This window comes from Pygocentrus nattereri, chromosome 11, assembly GCF_015220715.1.
Source record: "Pygocentrus nattereri isolate fPygNat1 chromosome 11, fPygNat1.pri, whole genome shotgun sequence".
Taxonomy (NCBI): Eukaryota; Metazoa; Chordata; class Actinopteri; order Characiformes; family Serrasalmidae; genus Pygocentrus; species Pygocentrus nattereri.
In genome coordinates this window covers 40505684-40530706 of record NC_051221.1, presented here as the reverse complement: position 1 = coordinate 40530706, position 25023 = coordinate 40505684, and the positions used below count along the sequence as shown (strand labels likewise).

Sequence of the window (25023 nt, the reverse complement as noted above, 5' to 3'; positions counted from 1 at the left end):
GAGTATCAGAGAAACAGATGGACTACAGTCTGTAACTGTAGAACTACAAAGCGCAGCTATACAGTAAGTGGAGCTGATCAAATAAGTGATGCTTTATTAATCCCACAAACGGGGAAATTCCACTTCTGCATTTAACCCATCCGGGGAAGTGAAACACCACATACACACTAGTGAGCACACTTGCCCGGAGCGGTGGGCAGCCTAATCTACAGCACCTGGGTAGCAATTGGGGGTTAGGTGTCTTGCTCAAAGACACCTCAGTCACGTACTGACGGCGCTGGGGATCGAACCGGCGACCTTCTGGTCACAGTTCCCTAACCTCCAGCCCACGAGTGCCCTAGTTAGAACTGTTTTGGTAAAATTGAATGCTTTTTTTATTTTTACCAAATAAACATAACTAAGTATGAGGTCACTTGAACCACAAGGCAGTTAAAAGTCCCAAATGTAAAATATAAACCCTGTCTGTATTTAAGCAATAGAACCGTCGAGGAGTGTGTTATCGCAAAATAAGGTTCCCTAACCTCCAGCCCACGACTGCGCCCTACAAGAAGGTTTTAATATTAGGGCTGATCGTCTCTCACACACACACTCACACACACACACATACATACATACATACATACATTTCACTCCATAGAATACTACAGTTAGTATTGAGTTTCCATACAGAATTTAGCATGTTATGTAACTAAATCTGAACTGTGCAAGTGAAAATCACCACCCACATAAACCACACATCGTTAGCACACAGCCCTGAGGCACACAAATGCATGGCCTGCGTCCAGAGCGGCTCTGTAGTAATGAAAGCTGGTCAAACAGGTTCAGAGAGACAGACAGTTACAGAAAAGGGTTAGAGGAGGAAAAGGAAGGGGGAAGAGAGGAAGAATGAGTTCCACTCTGACTCGACAAGACAACAAGCGAAATGAAGCTCAGATGAGGCTCAGTGTTTGCTCCTCACTGCAGTTTTGCTTTTATTGTTCTTGAGATGGCTACACGCTTCCAGATGGTATCTGCCCTTCTCTTGGACAGGCAATGCCAAAAATGTGGAAGAACAAAAAAATATATATATAAATCCAACTGCCAGTCCATCTCATAGGTTTACCTTCATCTGGCAATTCATAAAGGTAAAACTCCAGCCAACGTTAAAAAGGTCAAAGGTGACGCTAAATCTTCAAACATTCCCCTTCCGCTGCCGTCCTCGTCTGCCGTCCCCACAGGCTTCCACTGTCCGCGAGCATCCTCACTTCGCTATTCGTTTCTGATGGCATGACGGCAACATGCGTTCTGATTCCTAAAGACACGTTCATGAAAATAAATCTCTCCATTTCTCTGTTTAAAAACATACAAGTCTTTTTTTTCTCTACAGTGCATTGTGATTTGCAACCAGGCACATCCTTGTTTTATTTTTTGGGTTTTTGTTTTATGGTCTTTCTGAAGACGGTTGTACACTTTTTTTTTTACCCCCTCACACTCTTCCCCCAGCAAGGCGGCTACCCTCCAAGCACCTCTCCATGGTAATGGTGGGCTCGGCGAGGGGGGCAAAGGGAGGGAATGGGCTTTTCCTTTCCTCAAGGCGGTTCCTGTGACCCTATCACTCCAAAGCCTGTGATGCCTCTTGGTGGTTTTTTCCCCACCCGACCTTCATTATAGGAGTTCCCTTTAGTTTCTCAAAAGCAGTCAATTTGACCCCTTTGCCATCACCTCTCAATGAACAAAAGATTTGACCTGCAGTGGAAGAAGAAACAAATGTTAGCAGGGGCAAAATGATCACAATAGCATGTAGTCTGAGTTATATTGTGATACATGTCTACTTCATGAACCGATTAATTCTGCATTAAAGGTCTAAAAAAAAATAATCTCATCAAATCAAATGTTGCACCAGCAACCATTTCAGAGAATTTGACTGCACATTTAACTTGACAGGGTGTTTTTATTATTTTTTTTTGCAATTTTTTGTGAAATTGTTTTCTTGGCTTCTAGCGCAGAAGATTAATATTGTTTTGTAATACTTTATTACTCCATCCATCCATCCATTTTCTAAGCCGCTTCTCCGTCAGGGTCGCGTACGTACTTTATTACTGAGTATCTAAACTTGATCCATTTCCCTCCTTGGTTGTGTAAATGTCCATGTAAAAGGTATTAAATAATCTGTTAATCCTTTTGAAATACACAATAGGAACGACAGGAGGTAGGAGGTGGACAAATATGATCATTTGGGCATAATAGATATTTCACGGTTTCTATTCGACCTAAAAATGAGAGCAGAAGTTTAATCAATAATTCTAGTTTGCTTTTAATATGTTCGGGCAGTGGATCCTATTTCAGACTATTTTTTTCTGCCAACCTTCATTTTTCGCACCATTGGACGGCAATTTGAATGGATAAGTTTCATATGACTTGGGAATTTTTTATTTTTTTAAAAGGGTAAAGCCTCATTATTAAAGTCATTAATGGTGTAATGACTGAACTGGTTTGCACATTATCAACAGAATAAGAAGCATATAGTGATTTTTTTTTTTTACCCCAAAGCCAACAACTTCGGTCATAGATGAACAATGATCTGGTCTGCACTCTATTTCCAGAGATCTGAGAGCTTTGATTTTCTCTGCTCTGAAAAACTGCAGTAGCAAGAGTCTGGAAACTTCCTCACATCCTTCTGCCCAATCCGGTGCTCCATTAATCCTGATCATTCCAAGCATTCCACCCAATCATTTGTGAGTTGAAGCAGGCTTTTGCTCATTTCCTTCAATTTCCTCAATGTTTATTCTAACGGCAATTTCAACGTCTCCTTGATTTCACAAACTTCGCTGAGGACACCTAACGAGTGGCTTCTGGTGACAGTGCCATCGTTGCCACCGTCAGCTTGGCTAGTTTGAGGTCTTTAACGTCTCCTGTCTTTGCTGGTTTTGCCTCACGATTCCCTTTGACTGGGCTCAGAAATAGTTTAGACATTGTCTTATGTAACATTTGAGATGAGGTAAGCGGAGCTAACAGACTCCCATCTTAATTTGTGCTACTGTTTTCCATCACTGTATAAGTGCTGAAGGGGCAGATAACATTATCTACCCCTTTGACTGGATGCACTGTTGATTTTCCTGAATGAGCATGCGGACTCGTTCGGAGTGCAGATGACGTGCGAGATCTGCTTCTCTCTTTCAGCTTAGCTAGATCACATTCTTTACATTGCAAATTAATTCTGGTTTATTTCAGCCTTAAAGGATTAAAAACAATTAAGTTATTAAAAACCACTGTGCTGTTCATAGGATACTCTTTGTTTACGTTCACACAGCAGGTAAAAGTGGCCCAAATCCAGTTGTTTTCCCAGAAACACTTCCGGCAGCGCTGGCGATGGCAGCAGCTGGGCTAGCTCTCCGTACCTACTGACCGCACATTTTGTCCGTCTTTTACCGTCTTCTGTCTTTGCACTGTTTACTATGCATCTTTTATTACTGCACTGGAAAAGCAGCGCGATAGTGTTTAGTTATACTGAACTACCTTGTATTGTATAAATCACAAAGTTGAACTGAATTGAATTGAATTGAATAGAATATGTGGGCAAACAGCAAAAACCTCACCGGCTCTGCTTTCAATTCTGATTTAGGCCTCTCTCATGGTTGTACTGAAAACCCAGAATCATCCAAAATGTGAGTTTTGTCAATCCAGCTCAAGCAGCATAGAATTTATTATTATTTTTGTTGTATTTTTAGTAAACTTCAGTGAGCGTGGTCACTTTAGTGTCCACTGTCTGTCCTCCAAGTTTACAGGTGACAGCCCCACAGCTCATTTTAACATTGTGTAAAAGGCTTTTCCACATGCAGGTCTGTCCAGGAGTGTGATGTGTTTACCTACCTACACACCCACCAGTCAAAACTGCATTTGGGCCATTTTTACCAACAGTCTGAACACAGCGTTTGGCCAACATTGCTTTGGCAACCTTAGGCCACTGTTACCCTACATAGCTTTGTGGAGAACTGCTTGAAATTTGCTCGATTTTATTACTTTGAGATCACGTAAGTGAACCACCACCTACAGCTTATTGCTTTACTAGACAACTCATGACTTAAGCACTGTTAGACAAGGTTTTCCTCTCTTACCTGGTGTTGCAGCACAAGTGGGTGAACGCAGCTATCGGTAAAGTCTGGTGAACTCTCTGACTGCCCAGCATACCTGCTTACACTCTTCCGCGCTGCAGACAGACCCAAAGGAGAGGGGATGTCAAAATCATTCACAACATGAAATGGGTTGTGATTTGCTTACAAAACAGTTAATGCAATGTGAATTTCCAGATAAGCTTGCATTATGGGCGAGTTTTGGCACAACTGTCATTCTGTGATGAGTAATCGGCATTTTGGTATTGTAAGGCTGAGTCACAGTGCTTGGTCAACGTACGCACTGCATCAAGTATGATCACTGTGTGTGTGTGTTGGGGCCAAATCCTCATTATTAGCCCAAGCTGAGACTTGCCCAGCTGCAGCAGGCGGTTCCACGCTGCTCTGCTTGCTGAAGCCTGCCCTGGGTGAGCTCAGCTGAACCTTTGGTATTTCTCTACTCTTGCAACATTCAGCTGGCTCAAGGATCAATGCGTAACCACACTGTCATGAGCCAAGGGCCAAGTGAGTGACACACCTTCTAGAAAATGTAATGCATGAACTCTATGTGTTTAAAAAAAAAAAAAAAACTGCTTGCCCCAACTACAATATTATAACTCATATTAGTAACCTCATGTATAGTCTGTAAGTCTGTGCACCCCGAGTGTGTGTGGGCACCCTCAAACGAGGCTGGGCCTAAACTCACCTTGTGACCTGCTTGTGGAAGTCTGTGAGCTGTTTATGAGTGACTGTTACAGCCCCAACCGACATTTCTTTGGGAAGTCCCTTCAGTGCAGCCTCTAGCCAGCGGCAAAATGTCTACAGTAGGAAGGAGAAACATCAAGAGGCTGTGAGGAAGATATGTCTAATTACACTGTACAAACAGACCATGCGTCAATCATGACAACTACAAAGTCCAGTGCTGATTTCTCGCAATTGTGCATTGTGATCCTAGCAGAGAGAGAGAGAGAGAGAGAGAGAGAGAGAGAGAGAGAGAGAGAGAGAGAGAGAGAGAGAGAGAGAGAGAGAGAGAGAGAGAGAGAGAGAGAGAGAGAGAGAGAGAGAGAGAGAGAGAGAGAGAGACGGACACCAAAAAGTAAACTTTAGGGCCCTCTAGTGGCACCACACATATTTCACTTTTAACATTAGTGAGAAATACAAATCATAATTATGTAGTGACATGGTTAACATAGTAAATATGACATTTTTCTGCTCATTTTAGTGCATGATCTTCAAACAACTTAAAATGTGCTACTCATATTATGTTTTATCAAGATAAGTCATTATGTCATGACGACAAATATCTCTAGATCTCAAGAACAATGAGAACAGCTTATTACAGTAAAATGCAGTTTAAAAAACAAAAAAAAAGTGAATGCATGGCCCTTTAGGGCTTCTGTAGTGTTCTCTGTAGAGGATGTGTTAACTTGTTCTCACAAGAAAATAAACAAAAAACATTCATCTGACCAGGGGCACCCAAATTTTTGATGTATGGGCTCCCTCGCAAAGAACATACCGGCCGGTCAAAGATCATGATCTCCCAGAGAACTTCAGCTACATCAGGCAGTGTGTATGAAGGCAGACAGAAACAACAACTGTGTATGAGCTGAGTGACCAGCTGCTGCCCGTGCTGCTCCATGGCTTGACCAATCAGACGTTTGCGCACCTCAAAGTCATCCTCATGCTGAGGGATGAAGAGAGAGAGAAAATATGAAAAAGTACATTTAAAAAAAAAAAAATATGATATTGTGGCTCAGTAATTAATGATGTACTGAATAGTGACTGGAGATCAGGCTGAAGGATTTTTCCCGTTTTCATTAAATCTTCGCTGATAACTGGCCACTCACGTCATTGGAGACACCCGTGTGAATAAGGTCTCTGACAAACTTCATCACGCTGCAGTTGGCATCCCGGTGGTCCAGGGTTGTGGCAGCAATGGCACACTGGATGATGTGGATGATGATGCTGCTGCTCAGCAACGTGACAGGACTACGCTGGACAAACCTAAGAGACAGATATTTTTTCAGAATCAGAATCAGATTCCTTTATTGATCCCAGAGGGAAATTGCAGTTGTTACAGTTGTAACCATTTATGTAAAAGAATAAAAACACTTTAATAATTTAAAACAAAGATAAAGAGAAAAATTCCAATAAGCACACAAGATTTAAGTCATTATGAATATAGTAAAGTGGCGGTGACTGTAATAATAAATATGAATCATCTAGTATAAAGCAGTTTAAATTATAGTACCTCTGAGTTTTTGCACACAATTATTATTATTATTACACATATGAACAGTTTCATATGTATTTCAGTATTCAGTAACAAAAAAAGAGAAAAATAAATACATAAATAATTAAATAAATAAAACAATCCCACTAAATATCACTTCATAATATCACTAAACAGGACAAATTTTAACATAAATGCAGAAAATGTACACAAGATGCTGAAGAAGTGGCAAACACTCCTGAGAGGACGGTTCCAAAGGCATGATTGTATTTCCCGATATGGAATCACTTAATATAAATCCTCTCTTCATTTGTCCATCAATAATCCAATTTTCTGTCTCCTAAACGTATCTAAAGGTATTTTTCCTCCGAAGATCAAGTTTTTTTTTTTAAATACATTTTTAATGCACTCTTAAAAATTTGCTAAAAAGAGCTGGATGGGAAAATCCCGCAGACATTATTGTTGTGTTTACTGTTTAAATGTGGAAATTCTGGCCAACAATCAAAAACAGGTTTACAAATGGTACCTAGTGACAAGTCTGAACAGGTCATCCACGGTGTCAGGATGGTTTCGTAGGCCATTGGGCTGCTCCAGCAGCTGGAAGGTGGGCATGCAGAGCGCCTGTGAAAATCAAATTCATGTTATATTACAGCTCACTGACCCATCAGAATCAGATAAAAGCTTGAAGTTTTAAACAACGGAAATATGCATCATTTTGTAGTACTATGCAAATCAAGGCAAGCCAAAAAAACAAACAACGTATGGATCTTAACCAGGCATTGTGTTTTTCTTTTGGTAAATACACTGATATAGTTCCTCTTATGCTCAGCTCCAGGCATGCACTGCACTCCAACTCATTTTCATATCTGATTAACTAAAACTATTACTACTAATTACTATTACTTTACGTAATTGTACTGTAGTATCTACCGTTTTCAAAATCACAAAACTAGATCAAATGTTTACTGTGAAACTAAAATGAATCCGAATTACTGACAAAAAAAAACTTTTCATTTTTTAAGATTGTGAAAGTGTGTGAATGAGAGTGTAGGAGGAGTGGATGCCATCTGTGCTTGGCCATCTTTAAAGTAAACAGGAGCTGAGCCAAGCTCTGCGTCTCAGATCTACTATCACAGCGTTCATCAAATTACTAAAACTAAAACTGAAACTAAACAGCCACTACGCTAAAATTACTTTTCCTGGAAATGAGGGAGAAAAAAAAAACTAAGACCATTAATGTTCCCTCAAGACTAAATGAAACTAAAAGTCAAAAATCAAAATGAAAACCTAAATAAAATGCTCACGTTCAGGTGTTTCAGATACTCGCACATGCATGCAAAACTTGGTAACACTACTAAAAGGACCTCTGTAGATGATTAACAAAGTCTTAACAGATTATCAGGAACACATCAACAACATATCAGTGAAGCAGTAGGAGTACAGCCTCTGGATACACTGAAGTAAACACCCTGAAGATGTGTTGTTAATACTTTGCTTACAATAAGTGACCTAATCTTAACCCTTCTATGTTTTTGATGATACGGAGTGTCTATTGAGCGTTTAAATGAAATAAAAAGAGACCACAAAATAAAACACCACCCAAAATGTTCACATTTCACAGCTCAGTTAAAAACAGGGTTTCACTGAGTTGTTTGTCTGTTTTCTGTCTTTGTGATGAAACACTAATGCGCAAAATGTGATTTCAGTATTCAAATAATGGCTTAATTGAGTTTTTCCAATACCCGTGCACCTCCCTGTAGGGGTTCAGCACATTCCACTTAAAGAAGAATAACTTTGTACACGTAAAGCAGAAGAACTTAAAGAAGCAACCGATTAGTCGAGCCTGGTACTCGATGGAAACTGTAAATACTGGCCTTGCTCAAAGAACAGGTGTGGGAGTGATTAAACCCAATTAGATTAAACATACATTCCTATTTACTCTAACACAATCATTCTAAGCAAATAGGAACTTTCACAGAGAGCTTTCGGTAGTATTTTCTGGGGTGGCTCTCTGCGTTGTGCTGTATACATACACAAAAAGTGTGTGTGAGAGAGCAGCACCTGTAGCATGTCCAGCAGGCCTTGTCTGCAGCCCTCCTCCATACCATACTCGTCCACCAGGATACTGCCCAGGTACAGGAAGCAGGAGTGGGGGTAGACCTGATATACATTCACCATCTGAAACAGCACAGTACAGGGTGTTACACACACACACACACACACACACACACACACACACACACACTCTGACACAGCAAAAACACACCTTTTCACTTACCTGTGTGACAAGTGGCTGCAGCAATGAGGCTGAGCCTTTCCCCACACAGCGCACAGCAAACCTCAAACAGCGACAGCAGCGCTCCACAATTCGATTATCTGCCTGGTGTGTGTTCAGCGTCTCAGACAATACAGGCCAGATCTAAAACAGACACACAGGAAGAGAAACGAAACCACACGGTCATCAGGAAAGGTGAGTGAAAGTTTACATCACTTTTCTACTGATATGGCAAAAGTATAATACTAATAATTAAAAAATAAATTTAAAAAAAATCAAAAACTGAACACAACGATTTCTATTCAATATTTGGTAGACTGTGTTTCACTAAATCCAGATAAATGAGACTAATTTTGCTCACTATATAAGGAAACATGCAGTTGGTCAGCGTTTTACAAGTATAATGATATGTTCTGAAAAATCTATTGTATTGTATCGTGATATCGAAATACAGCGTCATATTGCTCCGCGCTACTACTATACTGACAAAAACAGTTGTGAAGTGCAGGACTTTACCTCTTGTATGACTTTCTGACAGGGATGTGTCTGCCCGTTCTCTACAATGGGATTTGTGTGTCTATAAAAAGACAAAGATGAGACACATGAAGAGAAACATAAAACACCTCAAAAAAATCTGAAACGCATCACACATAAATATTCCTATCCTTCACTAGATCAGCTAGAGCTCTAAATAGTACAGCAAAAGTTTGTAGAGATAAAAAAAAGGACATTTTTTTACTCTAAATCTTTCAAATATGTGCCACGTTTCTCAAAAAAGTTTAAATACTGGTAATCATAAAAATGAGTTTTTATTAGATTTAACAGTCAAATTTCACCTCCAATGTTTAAAGTGTTGACTGCAATGATGCGAGTCAATTCTTCAAATAGGCATCACTGTTTTTATATCCAAAAAAAGGTCAACTTTGTTTTTGTCATTTTATTTATTTTGCAAGTTGGGTCCCTGTATTTCTTATATTTGTGAGAATAACCCCAGTGCTGCACTGATCTGATATACTGGAACAGTATCAGCGCCGATACTGACCTCATATGGATTGGTTATTACTCCGATATTACCTATAAATGGTTGTGTATTACAGCACAACAGACTGTCCAGTGGTCTACTTTGTCATACACTTTGTGTGATTTGTTTTTCTCCTTCATAATTATGATCTGTAGTTAGCTGCAGCAGAATGACCGTAAGCCAGTAAATACAGGAAAATTAGTGGTGGTCCAGTCTGACCTGAAGATAACTGCCAGTCTGTCCAGCCATACTGTGGGGTCTGATGATTTTCCATTACTGGAGTCCTGAGCCAGCAGCTGCGTACACATAAACATACATACCAACACACACACACACACACACACACACACACACACACACACACACACGCACACTTATTCAAACCTGAACAGCAGCACTGCAGCAAACACAGTCAGTCAGACAAATCTTCACCACTAAACCGCACACAATTACAAAAATCACAACACAGACCTTCTTCAGGGCCATAACCTGCACGGAGCACAGATCACTCAGACACTCCGCTATCTTCTCCAGAGGAAGCCGTGCCAACACCAATGCTGTGCCTGAGAGAAGCCAATTACACCATATTATCTACTGTGAAGAGAACACTGAAAGAGCAGATCACTCAAACAAGAGTAAAAATACAGCACATGGACCAAAAGCAGCTGCCTGGCTGTGAAAATGCTCTGCTGTGAGAAAACGGAGTCAGAATTGTTCACAATGGTGGTGATGGGAACCAGACGCAAGACGAGTTTAAAGCCTCTAAAAGCTCCCTCAATGAAAGTGATCACACGGAAAAGTGATGGATGTTATCTGATGCCTGACGCATCATTCTTCAATAGCTTTGAGAAGGTTTCAGTCAAAGGTTTCAGCCACTCAAACGCATTTAAAACTCATTCACAGCTGAGAAGTACATGTTGGATGCCTTAAGGCAAAGTCACCACTTCTTCGGGTCACATCGCATTTACATTTAAAACCATGTTTTGAAAAGTACATAAAAAGGCTATATTTATGGCATCATTGATATCCCACGATATTGGGACCCCTGGTTCCTACTACCCCCACTGTAAAGAAATCTGAGTAAGCAAATGTCTCTACAATGGAACCATTTCACATTAAACCAGCCACTTTTTACACCACATCGACTGAATTATCAGTGGCGTTCCCCTTTAAATGATGTTCACAATGATAACAAATGAAGGCAATTCTATCTGACAAAACTGAGCTTTGTACCTTTGAGCAGTCCGATGGCAGCTTCAGTAGACAGAACAAAGGAGTCTAGTGAGCGGGCGATGTCCAGCAGGCCCTGGAAATGCTGCGCCATGTGGTCTCTGCACACTGAGCAGATGTTGTGGATGGCCTTGGCAGCAACAGAGGCCAGCGGCTTCTCCCGCAGCCCTTTCATCAGGTAGTTCAGCACAGGATCTGAGAAATGACAGCAATGAGACCATAAGCCGCCAAGCAACGTTCATTACCGCATCCTTTAACCAGCAAATACTTGCTACATGTTCTTCGCACCCTTTCAGATTATGACAGGCTTCAAATCCCGGAATGCCGGCCCTTCCGGAATAACGGCTTTGGATTTAAACAACAACCAGGGCAGCTCAACAGCTGTGTTTCTAGAACAATGTCATGCAAGCTAGATGCAACAATTATGGGATTCATGTAGAATATCATACTGCCAAACATGGTTAAAAAGTTCAGTTATGTTCACAGGTGGGAATAATAGTGTCCGGACAGGGTTCAATATATTGATACAGCAATAATAGCTTTAATAGATCCCCCCAACCCAATCATAAAAACCTTTTATGAGGCTGTTTAAAAGCACTATTATACTATATTATATTTATTAAAAGCTTATTTAAATCTAATTTTAGACAGGTGATTATTCAATTCTAGAATTTTTTATTTAATGTATTTGTAACCTAATGGATATTATTATCAGGATCGGACTCGAAACACAATGTGGATCAGGTCAGGTTGGACATGGACAGTATTGTGGGTGATGGTTTTACAGCCACAGGCTCTCACATAGGCACGTGTGCTGCTGCTGTCTGTGGTTACAAGTGCAAAAGGCTCAAATGTTGCAGCTCAAGTTAACCTGAATTGCTTTCTTTAGACGAGCGTTTGACCCCCAAGAAACTGAGATAGCCAAATTAAGCTCTGCTGTAGTTTGGGATTGTAACACCTGCCTCCCAATTATCTGATTTTATTGTGGCAACTCACCCAAGAAGCGTGGATTGCGGTCGACCACCTCACTCATCTCTCCCACCAGTTCAATGCTGGTGTAGCGCACGGCCATGTGCACGGTCTGAGGCAGAAGTACCACCTGCTCCAGCACCTCCGTCAGAGTGGGGTTATTCTCACTACACACAGAGCAGGAAACATTTCAGAAGCCTGAACCTGACAGCAGCTCAAATGACGTTTAAAAGGGCAAAAAAAGAAATTATTCACCTATTTATACTCACAAAACAGGCCCCAAAGTATTTCTTTTAAAAAAAACTTACTGACTTATTGACTAAAGACAAATAAAACAAGTTGGATATTTTTATAAATGAGTCCACTTTCAAAAACCAACTTACGGATCTACACTCTTGGCAATTGAAGCCATAATGAAGAGCACAGCCTCGGTCACTTCCCACGGTGGATTCCCCTCTTTCAGGGTAGAGTACAGCTGGAAGAAAAACAGACAGAAAATAAACAAACAATCCTGCAAAGAGTTCACACTCGCCACGTTTACAGGCAGCCTGATAATCCGTTAATAATCCGACTAATAGCTCAATCGGAATAGAATACGTCCATGTAAACACCTCAATCGGAATAGACTAATCGGATTGAGGCCAATCGGAATACAATCTCTATACAATTGAACGAGGTGGGTAAACCTCTAAATAATCCGTTAAATAGAAGAATAATAGCCGTGTAAACGCCTGAATCCGATTACACTCCAATCGGAAGGTGGAAGAACGTTCTGCGCATGCGTGGCGTGTCATAGCAAAAGGTTTATACCGGTCAACACGGCGGAGCAGAAACTGGTCAGCAGAGGAGACGAGGTTTATACTCTGAGCTTTAAAAGACGGCGGTGGGACGGACGTCCAGCTTATGTGTCTCAGAGCACGACGTCTTCCTTTATAAGTGCATGTGAAGGACGTTTCTATGAGTCTGACGTCAGTTTAAAGCCATTAAAAACACAATCGCTGCTCACTGCTGCTCATCTCACGCCGACTGGACCTCACGTGATGTTCGCTGTCATGGTAACGTTCACTCTCAGCGCTGCTCCACGCACGCGCATCATTTTGGATTGGATTACTCGTAGTGAGCATGTAAACGAAGAATTTCATCAGCTTGTTGAGCAGAGTGAGCATAAACACCTCAGTCTGAATCTGTAATCCGGTTGCATTCAATCGGATTGGCAAAAATCTTTGCATGTAAACACAGCCACTGAGTGTCTGTGAAAAGATGGGTGTATTTTTCTAATGAAAGCCTGTACCTGTGAGAAACACTCCATAGAGCCTACAAGGAAAATAACGTCCTTAACGAGATCAGACACCCTCATCCTGAACTCTCCGAAGTCATCAGTGTCTTCTGGGATTCCTTCCTGCGCACACATACACAATCCATTAACCTCTTTATTTTAAAAACACTACTCAACCAAGATGGAACACATTTTGCATTAACAAAAATGTGCTATTCTGCTCAGGGTCCACACAATAAGACTGATCAAGTAAGAAAAAGGAGTCAGTTTAAATAGTTAAAATAGTTTAAAGGGCCCACTTCATGGAAAACTAAATTTCTCACTGTATTGAAACAAAACTGTTTGATGTCATATATAAACTTTGTTAAAGGATCAATATTCCACACCGGACATTATGCCCCCTCGAGATCCCCTCACAAAAAAAAGCCCTTACTTTTTACATCACTGATTTCCAACCTCTCTGTGACCTTTAGAACGACACCGTGTTTCTATCACTGTGCCTTTAAGACTGATATAAGACAAATGATCTCTATTCTGACTGGCTGCGCTGTATTGTGCCTCATTCAGAAATAAAAGTTGGTCTTTTTAACATCAAAGATGCCAAACGGGCGGTTTTTGCAGCTTAGTTTACATATGCATACTGGAGAGTGAGAGGCATGTTTGACACGCCCTATTCCCACTGAAGTTCTAAGTGATTAAATACAGCCAAGCAGATGAGGCATCATGGCATCATACACTATTACATATCAGTCTTGAAAGCACAGTAACACAAAACGAGCTTGTTAAATTCAAGAAAGGTGAGGAAAATGAAAGAAGTAAATAAAATGACTGCATAAACAAACATCAAAATTGGATCTACAGGTGAAATTTAAAAAATAATAATAAAAAAAAACCCTAATAAAATGTGAGGTATGGGCCCTTTAATGTACAGTAGTATGCAAGTCTGGTCTCCAATATAAGAGAATATTTCTCATGGGCCCTGGTGTAAACACAAAGTACTGCTCACATGGTCTGGGTCCAGCTGGCAGTGGCGAGCCAGGCTGTGCAGCAGTCTCTGGATATACGGCCTGAAGACGCCATGCAGCGCTGGGTCATTCGTCTTATACAGGTGCTCGCCGAGACGATACCAGAAGTTGAAGGAGATCTCCACCACCTTAACAGTGAATGAAATGCACAGAAAGAACTGATGCCACACAGATGCTCAATGCTGATATGATAGGCACGACTGACATGTAGTAAAATAGCAACAGGCTTATCAATGTAATTTAAATTTAAGAACAGTGTAATTACAGCCGCATGTGTAACCAAACAAGTACATAAAACATTCAAAGACTGGGCTGCACTGGTTTGTACTGAAGTGTGTGCATATAGTCTTTCACTAGTATTAACAAAGGACTGAGTAGTTTCAAACGGTTTATTTTACTGGTTATTTTTAATAAGGTTGCACCACAAACCCATAAATCTTGTACTGACTAGTAATAATTAACTAATGTGCAAGTCGCTTTAACGTCCAGAACCGATCTATACCCGGTCTAAGAGAACGAGCACGATGCGTACAAGTTGAACACTTGTAGTCATTCTGTTTATTTACTTTTATATCCTTGTAACAAATACGCAGCTTTTATAAACACTGGTTTATGGCCAGGAGTCAAAAGCAGCATCACAGGTAAGATGTTTTGGCAGCTGCCAAGCCTCAACTGGAGCTGTGCGTTTCAGCGTCAGGTTAAGATTTAAAACCAGAGCAGCGATCAGAGCTGTAAGTAAAACCACAATGCATAGCATTTAGTATTTTTAGCTTAGTTAACCTAAAAAGTAGGTTTTTGTGCTATCCATGTGGTTTCCCTGGGTTCCCCCAACACATATCTGCACTTAAAGTGGGAGGTGTAAATGTTCAAAAACTACTATGCTCAATATAAAAACTAGGTAACTTGATTTAACAACGCGTAACCTGAACTTAATACTTCCATTAGCTGATTTAATGAATATTCGATAGCATTTGGAAAGCTAGTTATTTACCATTATTAAAACTGCAAGCGATGCAAAATAAAAGTATAAATATAAATGTTTTTATAAAAGGAATCTCAAGCGAAAATCATGCTTTCAAGCCTAATCAAAAATTGTACATTTTAATCAAAAATCAACAGGACCTGTTAGTTCATAGGAAAATGGTAACTTTTCAGGAGAATATATCATTTTTAATGTAATTTTGGACCATGAAAAAAAAAAAAATGTAAAAACCACACAACAATGGAGATTCGTTCTGTTTACATGTTGGTTTTCTACATCTGCAGCCTGACGGAGGGAGACGGGTGAAGACCGTGCAGTGAGTAATCACGGTCTTTTACTATAAGAGCACTTCTTAAAAGCTGTCTGACAAGTTGTGTGTGCAAGGAAAATGAGGAAAATTTGAGGCAACATTCCTTACATACATGCATTTGCTAATACTTCCCATGTATCCCTACAACACAGCTGAGACAGTTTGAACAACAAGGCAGATTCATTTATGCATAAGAAGAAAAGTAACATTGCCCTAAATGTCCTAAGAAAGAGCACTTATATCAGTTGTAGAGGGTTGCCAAAGGTGATATTATCCAGATTGAGGTCAAGATACTTAAAGCATACAAAGTAAGTCAAAGTACTGACTGGCTGTATAGATGATGGGGGTTACTAACCTCATACTGGGGGTGTCCTGCACAAATGAGCAGAAGCTCCAGGGTGCGCAAGTCTCCCATGCCTTGCCCAGGGCTCCTCACTGTAATTTCCAGAAACGTCTCACACAACTCTGTGAAGATCCGGCAGTAGTTCAATACTCTGTGCGTGGGCGAGAGAACCAGGAATGCATAAGTATATCATAATGTAGTGGCAGACATACATACACACACATACATATACACACACACACACACACACACACACACACACACACACACACAACAGCGTTTAATGGAAAGGAAATAAACCAAAAGTGTGAGATGAGAAAAATTTAAATAAATAAATTTTAAAAATACACATACATACATAAATAAATAGATAGACAGATACTACAGCATGCACTGTTCCTGAGACTGACGTGTCTGTCAAGCAGCCTACAGGAAGGACAAAACAGGACACAAAAAAATCTCATCTTACTTGTCAAGATCTTCTCGGGCCACAGCCATGTGGTATGCTGTTTCTAGCGTCAGAACTCCCTGGAAGAGCTGCACAGCCAGAGGCATGTGTGTGTCCACATTCTCGATGGCATACAGTGCTGAACACACACAGTCAGACGCAGCCTCGTGTAGGTTAGTCGAGGTCTCGTCCCTTTGCTGCCATTAGAGAAGCAGAAGAGCCAAAAATAGACTTAATAAGGCAGACCACATCAACTAAAATCTAAATCAACATTAGTTTTTAAAATAATACAATACAAACAGTCACAATAAAACATTTGACTGTCAACAGAAATATCATGTTTCTATAGCGTGTCCTCGGACAGCGAAAGCAGGTTTACAGTAATGTTACATCAGCGCTGAGCCAGTGCAACCTGTTCTCGTATCTCTAGCAATCAGGACACGACCACTTAAAACTGCCCGTCCGCACAGATCAGTCCACATCTTGGCCTTACATCCAGTTTCCAGTCTGGGATTTTGTAAATCACTTGTAGGTAAGACGATACCTACCAACCAGTCGTATTAGCAGCTTAGATAACTATCAGTGATTACTGGACTGAGAAAGTGGATTCAAGGCCCAGATTTGAAGACCTCTAATGTAGACCATATTATTCTGAAATCGATGGCATTATCAGAGCGTTTACTCCATTTGCAGCAGATTAAAGTAGCTAAATTCACTAATCACAGAGGTGTTTGGATACACCATACGTTATATGCTATAAGTATCTTGATCTGTCAGAACATAAGTTATAACAGAATCCAGTACACTTACTCTACACATTCAAATTGTGGCTCCACAGAGCTCCACGTGGCTCCACAGAGCTCCACAGAGCACCACAGAGCTCCACAGAGCTCCACAGAGCACCACAAACTGCGTCTGCAGCACCTGAAATAGGAGGCAGAACTCACCAGCACTTGGAAGAGCACCATCAGCAGCTGATTATTCGCCATGAAGTTACTGTCCAGCACACCTAGATTAAACCAGCTGCCAAGGCAGCGGAACACCTTAATCAGCATCTTCTCATCATTCCCAGACTTCTCCACACACGTCATCTGTTTGCAAACAGGGGAAAAGGTTAAAACAAAGGAAAGTGGCTATTTGGGCTCATGACACAAGGTCTGTCAGACCACTGGCTTCAAACTAAACACTGAACCAGAGGTATACACTTCCCCTAAAGTGCTAGTTTAATTCAACAGTGTTGATCTGCTGCCGTCTCATCACATCTGACCAGAGCACTGATCTCTGTAAAGATCTTAAATTGAACAGGTGTGCAGTTTCAGAAGTGATATTTTGGTGCAGCAATGGGCCTCGTTGAAATTACCCAACGGCAGCTGCCAAAGCCAGGAAGAATGTTGAATAAATTACCAGCCAAAACATCTACCATACCGGTAGAACCGATTCCTGTTCACAACCCACTAAAAGCTAGTGGAGCTGCTGTAGCTCACTCTCTCAGTGTGTTTGTTCAGTACTCGGTTATTCACAGTACATGTTATTTTGAATGAAGCAGCTTTATCTGAAATGGTCCTGTCTGTACAGGCTGCACAGACTGAGCATCTTTGTACAGTGCGAGTACATAAATCGTAGGTTTTGTCTGTACATGATGGTCCGCTCAAACATATAATGTGAGTCATCAAAAAAACAGATTTCTAAAACTGCACAGTGCATGTCTGGATTAAGAGGACCGCTCAGTTACAGCTCAACCAGCCAAACAAGACAATCTCCACAAGTGAGCTCCTCGGACGTGATCCCTGTTGCTGTTATGGTACAACGACTGTTGTTGAAGCAGACCGATGAGGATCAAAACCATGAATCACATTTTACCTGTGCAGAAGCGCTTTTCTGGCTCGCTCTTCTCAATTCAAGGCGACTATTGTAACATAGCTAGCTAAAGCACCAGCTGATTTTAAGCGAAAGATTTAAGTTTTTTTTTTTTTTAAGACTAAATGGATTACCCTAAATAAAGTACTCGACAGAACAACGTCTTGTCAGTAAGCTTGCCGTCCACCCGGGACGGAAGATAATGCTGAACCCCATTTCAAAATATCAATCTAGGCTTTACTTGTACCTCTGTACCTGTATCTCTATTTAATTTTGATTAAAAATGTAAAAAAAGACAAAACAAAACAAACACCATCAAACCTGACCTGGACACGCTTCTCCTTATAATGCTCTAATGCTTAAGAGCTGTCAATTATCAAGTCTCCCAGACGGAAAGAGATAAATAAACGAGAGGTTGGAGACGAGCGGACGGACCGTTCTTTGGTTAAGCATCGGGGCTTGTGAAATTACCCAACTTCGCACTGTATTCACCCTTACAAACCACAGACAGGAAACAACATTATTAACCAACTCAAGCAACTGCAGCAATAAGTAAAGCTTTTGAGAAGTCCTACAGGTTTTTTTACTACCTCCCTGTGCTACTTTGTCGTCTTACCAGCAGAGTGATGACCGTGGTGGAATAGTAGGCCAGGTCTTCTATGATCTCTGTTCGCCGGTTTGCACCGATCCTCAGAGAACGGCTATGTACTTCCTCTGGAAGGACTGTGAGGATCTCAATCAGGAAAGGCATCGAGGTCACATCGTTACTGTACCTGAGCGGAGGTTGGGAGACAACAAAGGACTATTGCATAAATAGAGGGTGACGACTGGAATTTGGACACCACAAATCTCACTTTGATCACTCTTTGATAGGCACTCATCACATTGCAACAGGACCACAATGACTGTGAAAAGGTCTGACCAAAGTTATTCATGGTTTTCAAAACCAGGGCAGTTAAAAAACCCCCAACGTGCCAGACTGCTTTTGTGTGTTTAACTGCTTTAACACCTCAGGAGGCACAATCAACAAGTATTCAGGTGAAGTCTTACTTTTCTATGAGGGTGTGGACACAGCCCTTCCATGAGGGCATCTGAAGGGCAAGATCAGCAATTGCCAGGGCAAGCTGGGAGGAAAAAGAACAAGATTTAGAGGAAAGGCTGAGGCACCAAGATGTAGCATTGTGCTGCCAAAAAAAGTCTACTGACAGCAAAACAGCACACAAATTGAAACCTGTGCTTTCATTACTTTAATAGATAAGAACTCCAGCCAGTAGGGTTACCCAATATAGCTAGTTAATCTGCAATACAGTAACAAATGACTGCAATATGCCAACAAGAACTCTCACAATCACAAAATTGTTTTTTTATGGGCTGCATGCATTCTAACCAATCTTACGTTCCAACAAAGGGATTCCCATTAATCAACAAATACTTCTGTTTCAAATTAGGCAAGCCAGTCTTTAATCACATCACATCAAGGGCTCAGTGTGTTGTCAATATACTCCAAGGCGTATCACAATCACAACAAGATATTTTGTCCATCGGAGAGTCAAAGGTCTCCACACATTTCGTGTACCTGTGTGACGATGATGGGCGAGAGGTCTTTGAGGTTCTGGATGTGGGAGAGCAGCGAGTCGCGCAGGGCGTTGTGGGTCTCCTGAGGAAGCTCATAGAACGACGTCTGGATCTTCATCTTCATGGTCTGAGCTGCAAAGTAACAGGACTCCACATCCTGCTTCAGCTGCAGGAGCTGGTCTGATATCTCCCATGCATGCATCTGTATGGGTGACAGAAAGCAAATCACCTGAGGGATCATTCACAGAAGCCACATCTGATAACACAATGTGAGAGCAGCAGCTTAAAAAAAAAAAAAAAAAAATCTCAGGTAGTAAATATTCTCGCTCACTCGATTCCTCTCTTGCTACACGACTTAAAACACAACGACGGCTGGGACGAGCCCAAATAAGAAGGGGAAAAAAACCCTGAACACATCAAGATCACGTATGTGGGTCACCTTTTGCAGAAACGGGTGACACAAGCGTTGAAAACTGCACTTAAATGTAAAGAAACACCCTTAATGCAGCTTCCCCAAGAAAGACCGGTGGTGGTACTGGTGACGGAAGGGTGGGTGTGACCAGTGCTTCGTTTTATTCCCTGCTCATAAATAACAGAACTATGGAGTTTTCTTGTAAGCAATTTCGGACGTCCTGTAAAGACTAACCAAACAAGATACTTGGCATACAGTCATGGGACTGGACTTTATTCTGTAGGCAACCTTCACCGTAGCTCTAAACCTGATGATTTGCATTTCAGGAACAGAAAAAACAACAACAACAACAACAACAAAGGGCCTGTTGTGGTAGTGGTGGAGATAAACGACACCCCTGATGCAAACAGCAGAAAGACAGGTCTCGCCGCATGCAGGTATACAGATACAGACCACTTCTCCTTATGAGCATCCAAGTCAATTTCATCAGCCCTCTCAGACCAGCGTGATGGCCTTCGGTCAGACACACTCGACCCCCGTGCCTACAGATATCAGTGGGAGAATGGCTTTGGAGGACACTTTACATTCATGGGCTGATCATGGGCTGATCATGGGCTGTTCATGGGCTGATCTGAAGTGGTCCTGCATTTTCCAAGCGCAACACCGCAGCCCAATGCCGAGGAACCGTAAACAACACGGGCTCTAATTCCCTCCAGTTAACCACAACGTGAAATATGCAATAAAAGAAAAACCTCACGCTGCACAGTGAACGCGCAAACCTCACGTTGCCCCCAAGTCCGACCACGCCAACTCTGTCGCTCGGACACACTTAAGGTGGGACTACCAGAACCAAACAAAGTAGCTAGCCCCGGAGAACCAAGAGGCGGAAACCGACCTTAAACCGAGGGCAGCTCCTCGGCTAAACCCCGCAAACACGGGCCTTTTCCTCGGCTCGGCGGGAGACACTTTGACGCTGAAACGCGTCCACGTTTTCCAAACGGATCTGCCAGTCATGTATCACGTCTTCACGACATCTCGCCGCTGCGCGCTCGCTTAGCAACCCTGCTAACGGGACCGAGCCAGGCGGCGCTTTAGCCTCAGCTCTGCTAACGCTAGCTGCGCTCACAGCGGCCAGCTAAGCCAGCGAACTCCGCTAACGGCACCCGAGCCGCCGAAACCAGGCCACTCGGGTTTTGTAGCTAAACACGCGAGAGAACGACCCAAACAAGCAAACCGCCACTGCCTCTAAGGCCGCAGCTGTTAGCCACAATAACGAGGCTGAAGTTGGCTTCCTATTCGCCAGTCGCTCGTTCGAATCTCCCCGCTCCACCTTAAATGTTGCAGCGGTTCCATTCTGGCGCCTCGGAACGGCCTCAGGCGCCAGCATGTAACTGTTGCACCATTTAAGGTGGAACGGGGAGATTCTGAATAAGAAGCTGACTTCGGCTTCGTGCCACAATGGAGTCTGGCGTCGCTATCGTTAGCCGCGGAGCTCCGGCCTTTTCCCCGGACACCGCCGGTTTTCGGCGCAGTGTTTCTGCTGAAATGTGCGCGTAAACGCGGCGAAGTTGAGGCACGTTCACCCACCGATCTCTGCAGCTCCCCCAGCCACACCGAGGCCCGCTCCTTGCCGGCTGGGTCCGGGTCGTGGTAAAGCGCCTGAACGGCCTGGTAGACCAGCGCCAGGTTCGGTTTCCCCCCGTCCATATCAGCGCTGCTCCCTGCCCCTCCACAAGCTGTGCGCGGACAGAAACGATCAACACGGCGCTGCGCTCCTGGAACAGTGACGGACACACGGGTGGGTATTCACTCGGCCCTCCTGCTCGGCGATCTGACCGCCATCTCAAACACTCTCATACACAGAGCCCGACTAACACGTCCGGGTGGAAACAGAGGCGGGGAACCCAAGTTACTCCGACCTGTGAGCTGCCCTACGGAGACAGAGAGGTAGAGGGAGCGGGTGGATCAGATTCACTCATATTCTGCCGCGTGGAAATCTGTTCTAAAGATGTGAAACGTACTACAAATGCAAACCGTCACATTTATGGGGTCTATTTTGAGGATACGGACAGCGAGGACACTCCTCCTTATTTCGTCAGGACAGCTCCACCAAATGTCCTCTAGGGGGCGACTCAAGCACGAGGTGAATGACACTTGCATTTGATCTCTAGGCAAAGTCAGGCCGGTCCGTTTCCCTGAGGGTTATTAAGTATACATCCCTGTTTCTACGCTCGTTGTCCAGTTTATCAGCTCCACTTAATTTATAGGGTCACTTTGTGGTTCTGCAGTTACAGACTGTAGTCCATCTGGTTCTCTGATACTTTGTCAACACCCCCCCCCTCCCCCCCTCTTTCACCCTGTTCTTCAATGGTCAGGACCCTGCAGATCAGGTATTACTGGCTGGGGGTTGGGGGGTCATTTACATCTCTGCCGTGACGCAGAGGTGGTGGTGGTGTGTTAGTGTGTGTTGTGCTGGTCTGAGCGGATCAGACACAGCAGTGTTGCTGGAGTTCAGAGTCCAGAACAGTCCACCAACCAAAAGCATCCAGCCAACTGCCCATGAGCGTCGTTAGGCTGGTTATTATCTAGTCTCTCTTGCCAGATAAATGCGCGTTACTAGTTTAAATCATCGGTAGTTTATTCTCATTCATGCGGTCTGTGCCATTGCGTCTCATAATGCTATAGTAGTGTGCGACCTGAGGGAGGCGCTGTTTCTGCTCTAATGCAGCGCTGCCGCTGCTGAGCTACTAGAAATTGACTTGCGTCAGAAAACTTGTAGAGAGGAGAGTAACCAGAGAACTTGTAGAGAGTTACTAGAGAACTTGTAGAGAGGAGAATTACAAGAGATCTTGTAGAGAGGAGGGTTACCAGAGAACTTGTAGAGAGGAGAATTACAAGAGATCTTGTAGAGAGGAGGATTACCAGAGGACTTGTAGGGAGGAGAATTACAAGAGATCTTGTAGAGAGGAGGGTTACCAGAGGACTTGTACATTTTGATAGAATGGGAGAAATAGGAAGTGGCCAGGCTCCTCATAAACCGGCTCTGCTAAGGTGAGGTGAAAAGTGGAATCTTGACCAATCATATCAGACCTCATAAGCTGTAGGCCAATCATATCAGACCTCGTAAGCTCTAGGCCAATCATATCAGACCTTGTAAACTGTAGGCCAATCATATCAGACTTTGTAAGCTGTAGACCAATCATATCAGACCTTGTAAACTGTAGGCCAATCATATCATACCCTGTAAGCTGTATCAGACCTCGAAAGCTCTAGGCCAATCATATCAGACCTTGTAAGCTGTAGGCCAATCATATCGGACCTTGTAAGCTGTAGACCAATCATATCAGACCTCGTACGCTGTAGGCCAATCATATCAGACCTCGTAAGCTCTAGGCCAATCATATCAGACCTTGTAAGCTGTAGGCCAATCATATCGGACCTTGTAAGCTGTAGGCCAATCATATCAGACCTCGTACGCTGTAGGCCAATCATATCAGACCTCGAAAGCTGTAGGCCATTCTTATCAGACCTCGCAAGCTGTAGGCCAATCATACCAGACCTTGTAATGCTGTAGGGGGCGACTCAAGCACGAGGTGAATGACACTTGCATTTCATCTCTAGGCAAAGTCAGGCCGGTCCGTTTCCCTGAGGGTTATTAAGTACACATCCCTGTTTCTACGCTCGTTGTCCAGTTTATCAGCTCCACTTAATGTATAGGGTCACTTTGTGGTTCTGCAGTTACAGACTGTAGTCCATCTGGTTCTCTGATACTTTGTCAACACCCCCCCCCCCCCCCCCTTTCACCCTGTTCTTCAATGGTCAGGACCCTGCAGATCAGGTATTACTGGCTGGGGGTTGGGGGGTCATTTACATCTCTGCCGTGACGCAGAGGTGGTGGTGGTGTGTTAGTGTGTGTTGTGCTGGTCTGAGCGGATCAGACACAGCAGTGTTGCTGGAGTTCAGAGTCCAGAACAGTCCACCAACCAAAAGCATCCAGCCAACTGCCCATGAGCGTCGTTAGGCTGGTTATTATCTAGTCTCTCTTAGTAGACCAGCGCCAGGTTCGGTTTCCCCCCCGTCCATCTCAGCGCTGCTCCCTGCCCCTCCACAAGTTCTCTGATACTTTGTCAACCTTCACCCTGTGGGGGGGGGGGGGGTTCACCCAACGGTCAGGACCCTGCAGATCAGGTATTACTGGGTGGGGGTGGGGGGGTCATTTACATCTCTGCCGGGACGCTGACATGGTGGTGGTGTTAGTGTGTGTTGCGCTGGTCTGAGCGGATCAGACACAACAGTGTTGCTGGAGTTTTTAAACACCTCAGTGTCACTGCTGGACTGAGAATAGTCCACCAACCAAAAGCATCCAGCCAATCATATCAGACCTCCAAAACTGTAGGCCAATCATATCAGACCTCGAAAGCTGTAGGCCAATCATATCAGACCTGGAAAGCTGTAGGCCAATCATATCAGACCTGGAAAGCTGTAGGCCAATCATATCAGAACTGGAAATCTGTAGGCCAATCATATCAGACCTTGTAAGCTGTAGGCCAATCATATCAGACCTTGTAAGCTGTAGGCCAATCATATCAGACCTCGTAAGCTGTAGGCAAATCATATCAGACTTTGAAAACTGTCGTGTTTTTACTCGGTTTGCTTTTTTAGTAGCAAAGGTTCGTTAACTTTGGGTTCACGTGAGGTAACTAAAAAAGGCTAACACCACCATTAGCTAGGTTAGCTGATGAGCCAACTAGATAAAGAATTGAAGAAACTTCATATTGAAAGTGAAGGAGCGATAGAGATAGCGTTATTTTTCTTTTGTTTCTATATTTCTCTGAAGTATTTGGAAGCATTGACACCAGTACAACCACACATTGTTGTTTACAGTAAGTCAATGCCAGTAAAATCATGTGGTGTTGATTATAACACAGTTTTATACCCTCAAATCCTCAACCTGTAGATGGAAGCTCAGTGGTGACAGC

The 25023-nt window shown here is 42.9% G+C and overlaps 1 protein-coding gene across 1 annotated transcript; it reads right to left on the bottom strand.

The window, feature by feature from the left end:
* Window positions 1–923: 923 nt before the first annotated feature.
* tnpo3 (transportin 3) lies at window positions 924–22049 on the bottom strand. The gene is made up of 23 exons (XM_017706472.2): window positions 21632–22049; window positions 19634–19834; window positions 19108–19181; window positions 18674–18830; window positions 17148–17291; window positions 16222–16397; window positions 15765–15903; window positions 14099–14245; window positions 13108–13215; window positions 12200–12291; window positions 11844–11983; window positions 10851–11042; window positions 10089–10180; window positions 9837–9913; window positions 9113–9173; window positions 8600–8740; window positions 8383–8499; window positions 6848–6942; window positions 5936–6092; window positions 5605–5772; window positions 4795–4907; window positions 4095–4186; window positions 924–1725 (listed from the first exon to the last, which is right to left on the bottom strand). Exons 1-22 carry the CDS (start codon window positions 21749–21751, stop codon window positions 4126–4128), a joined length of 2772 nt encoding a protein of 923 aa, XP_017561961.1. The 5' UTR covers window positions 21752–22049; the 3' UTR covers window positions 924–1725; window positions 4095–4125.
* Between the last annotated feature and the right edge of the window lie 2974 nt (window positions 22050–25023).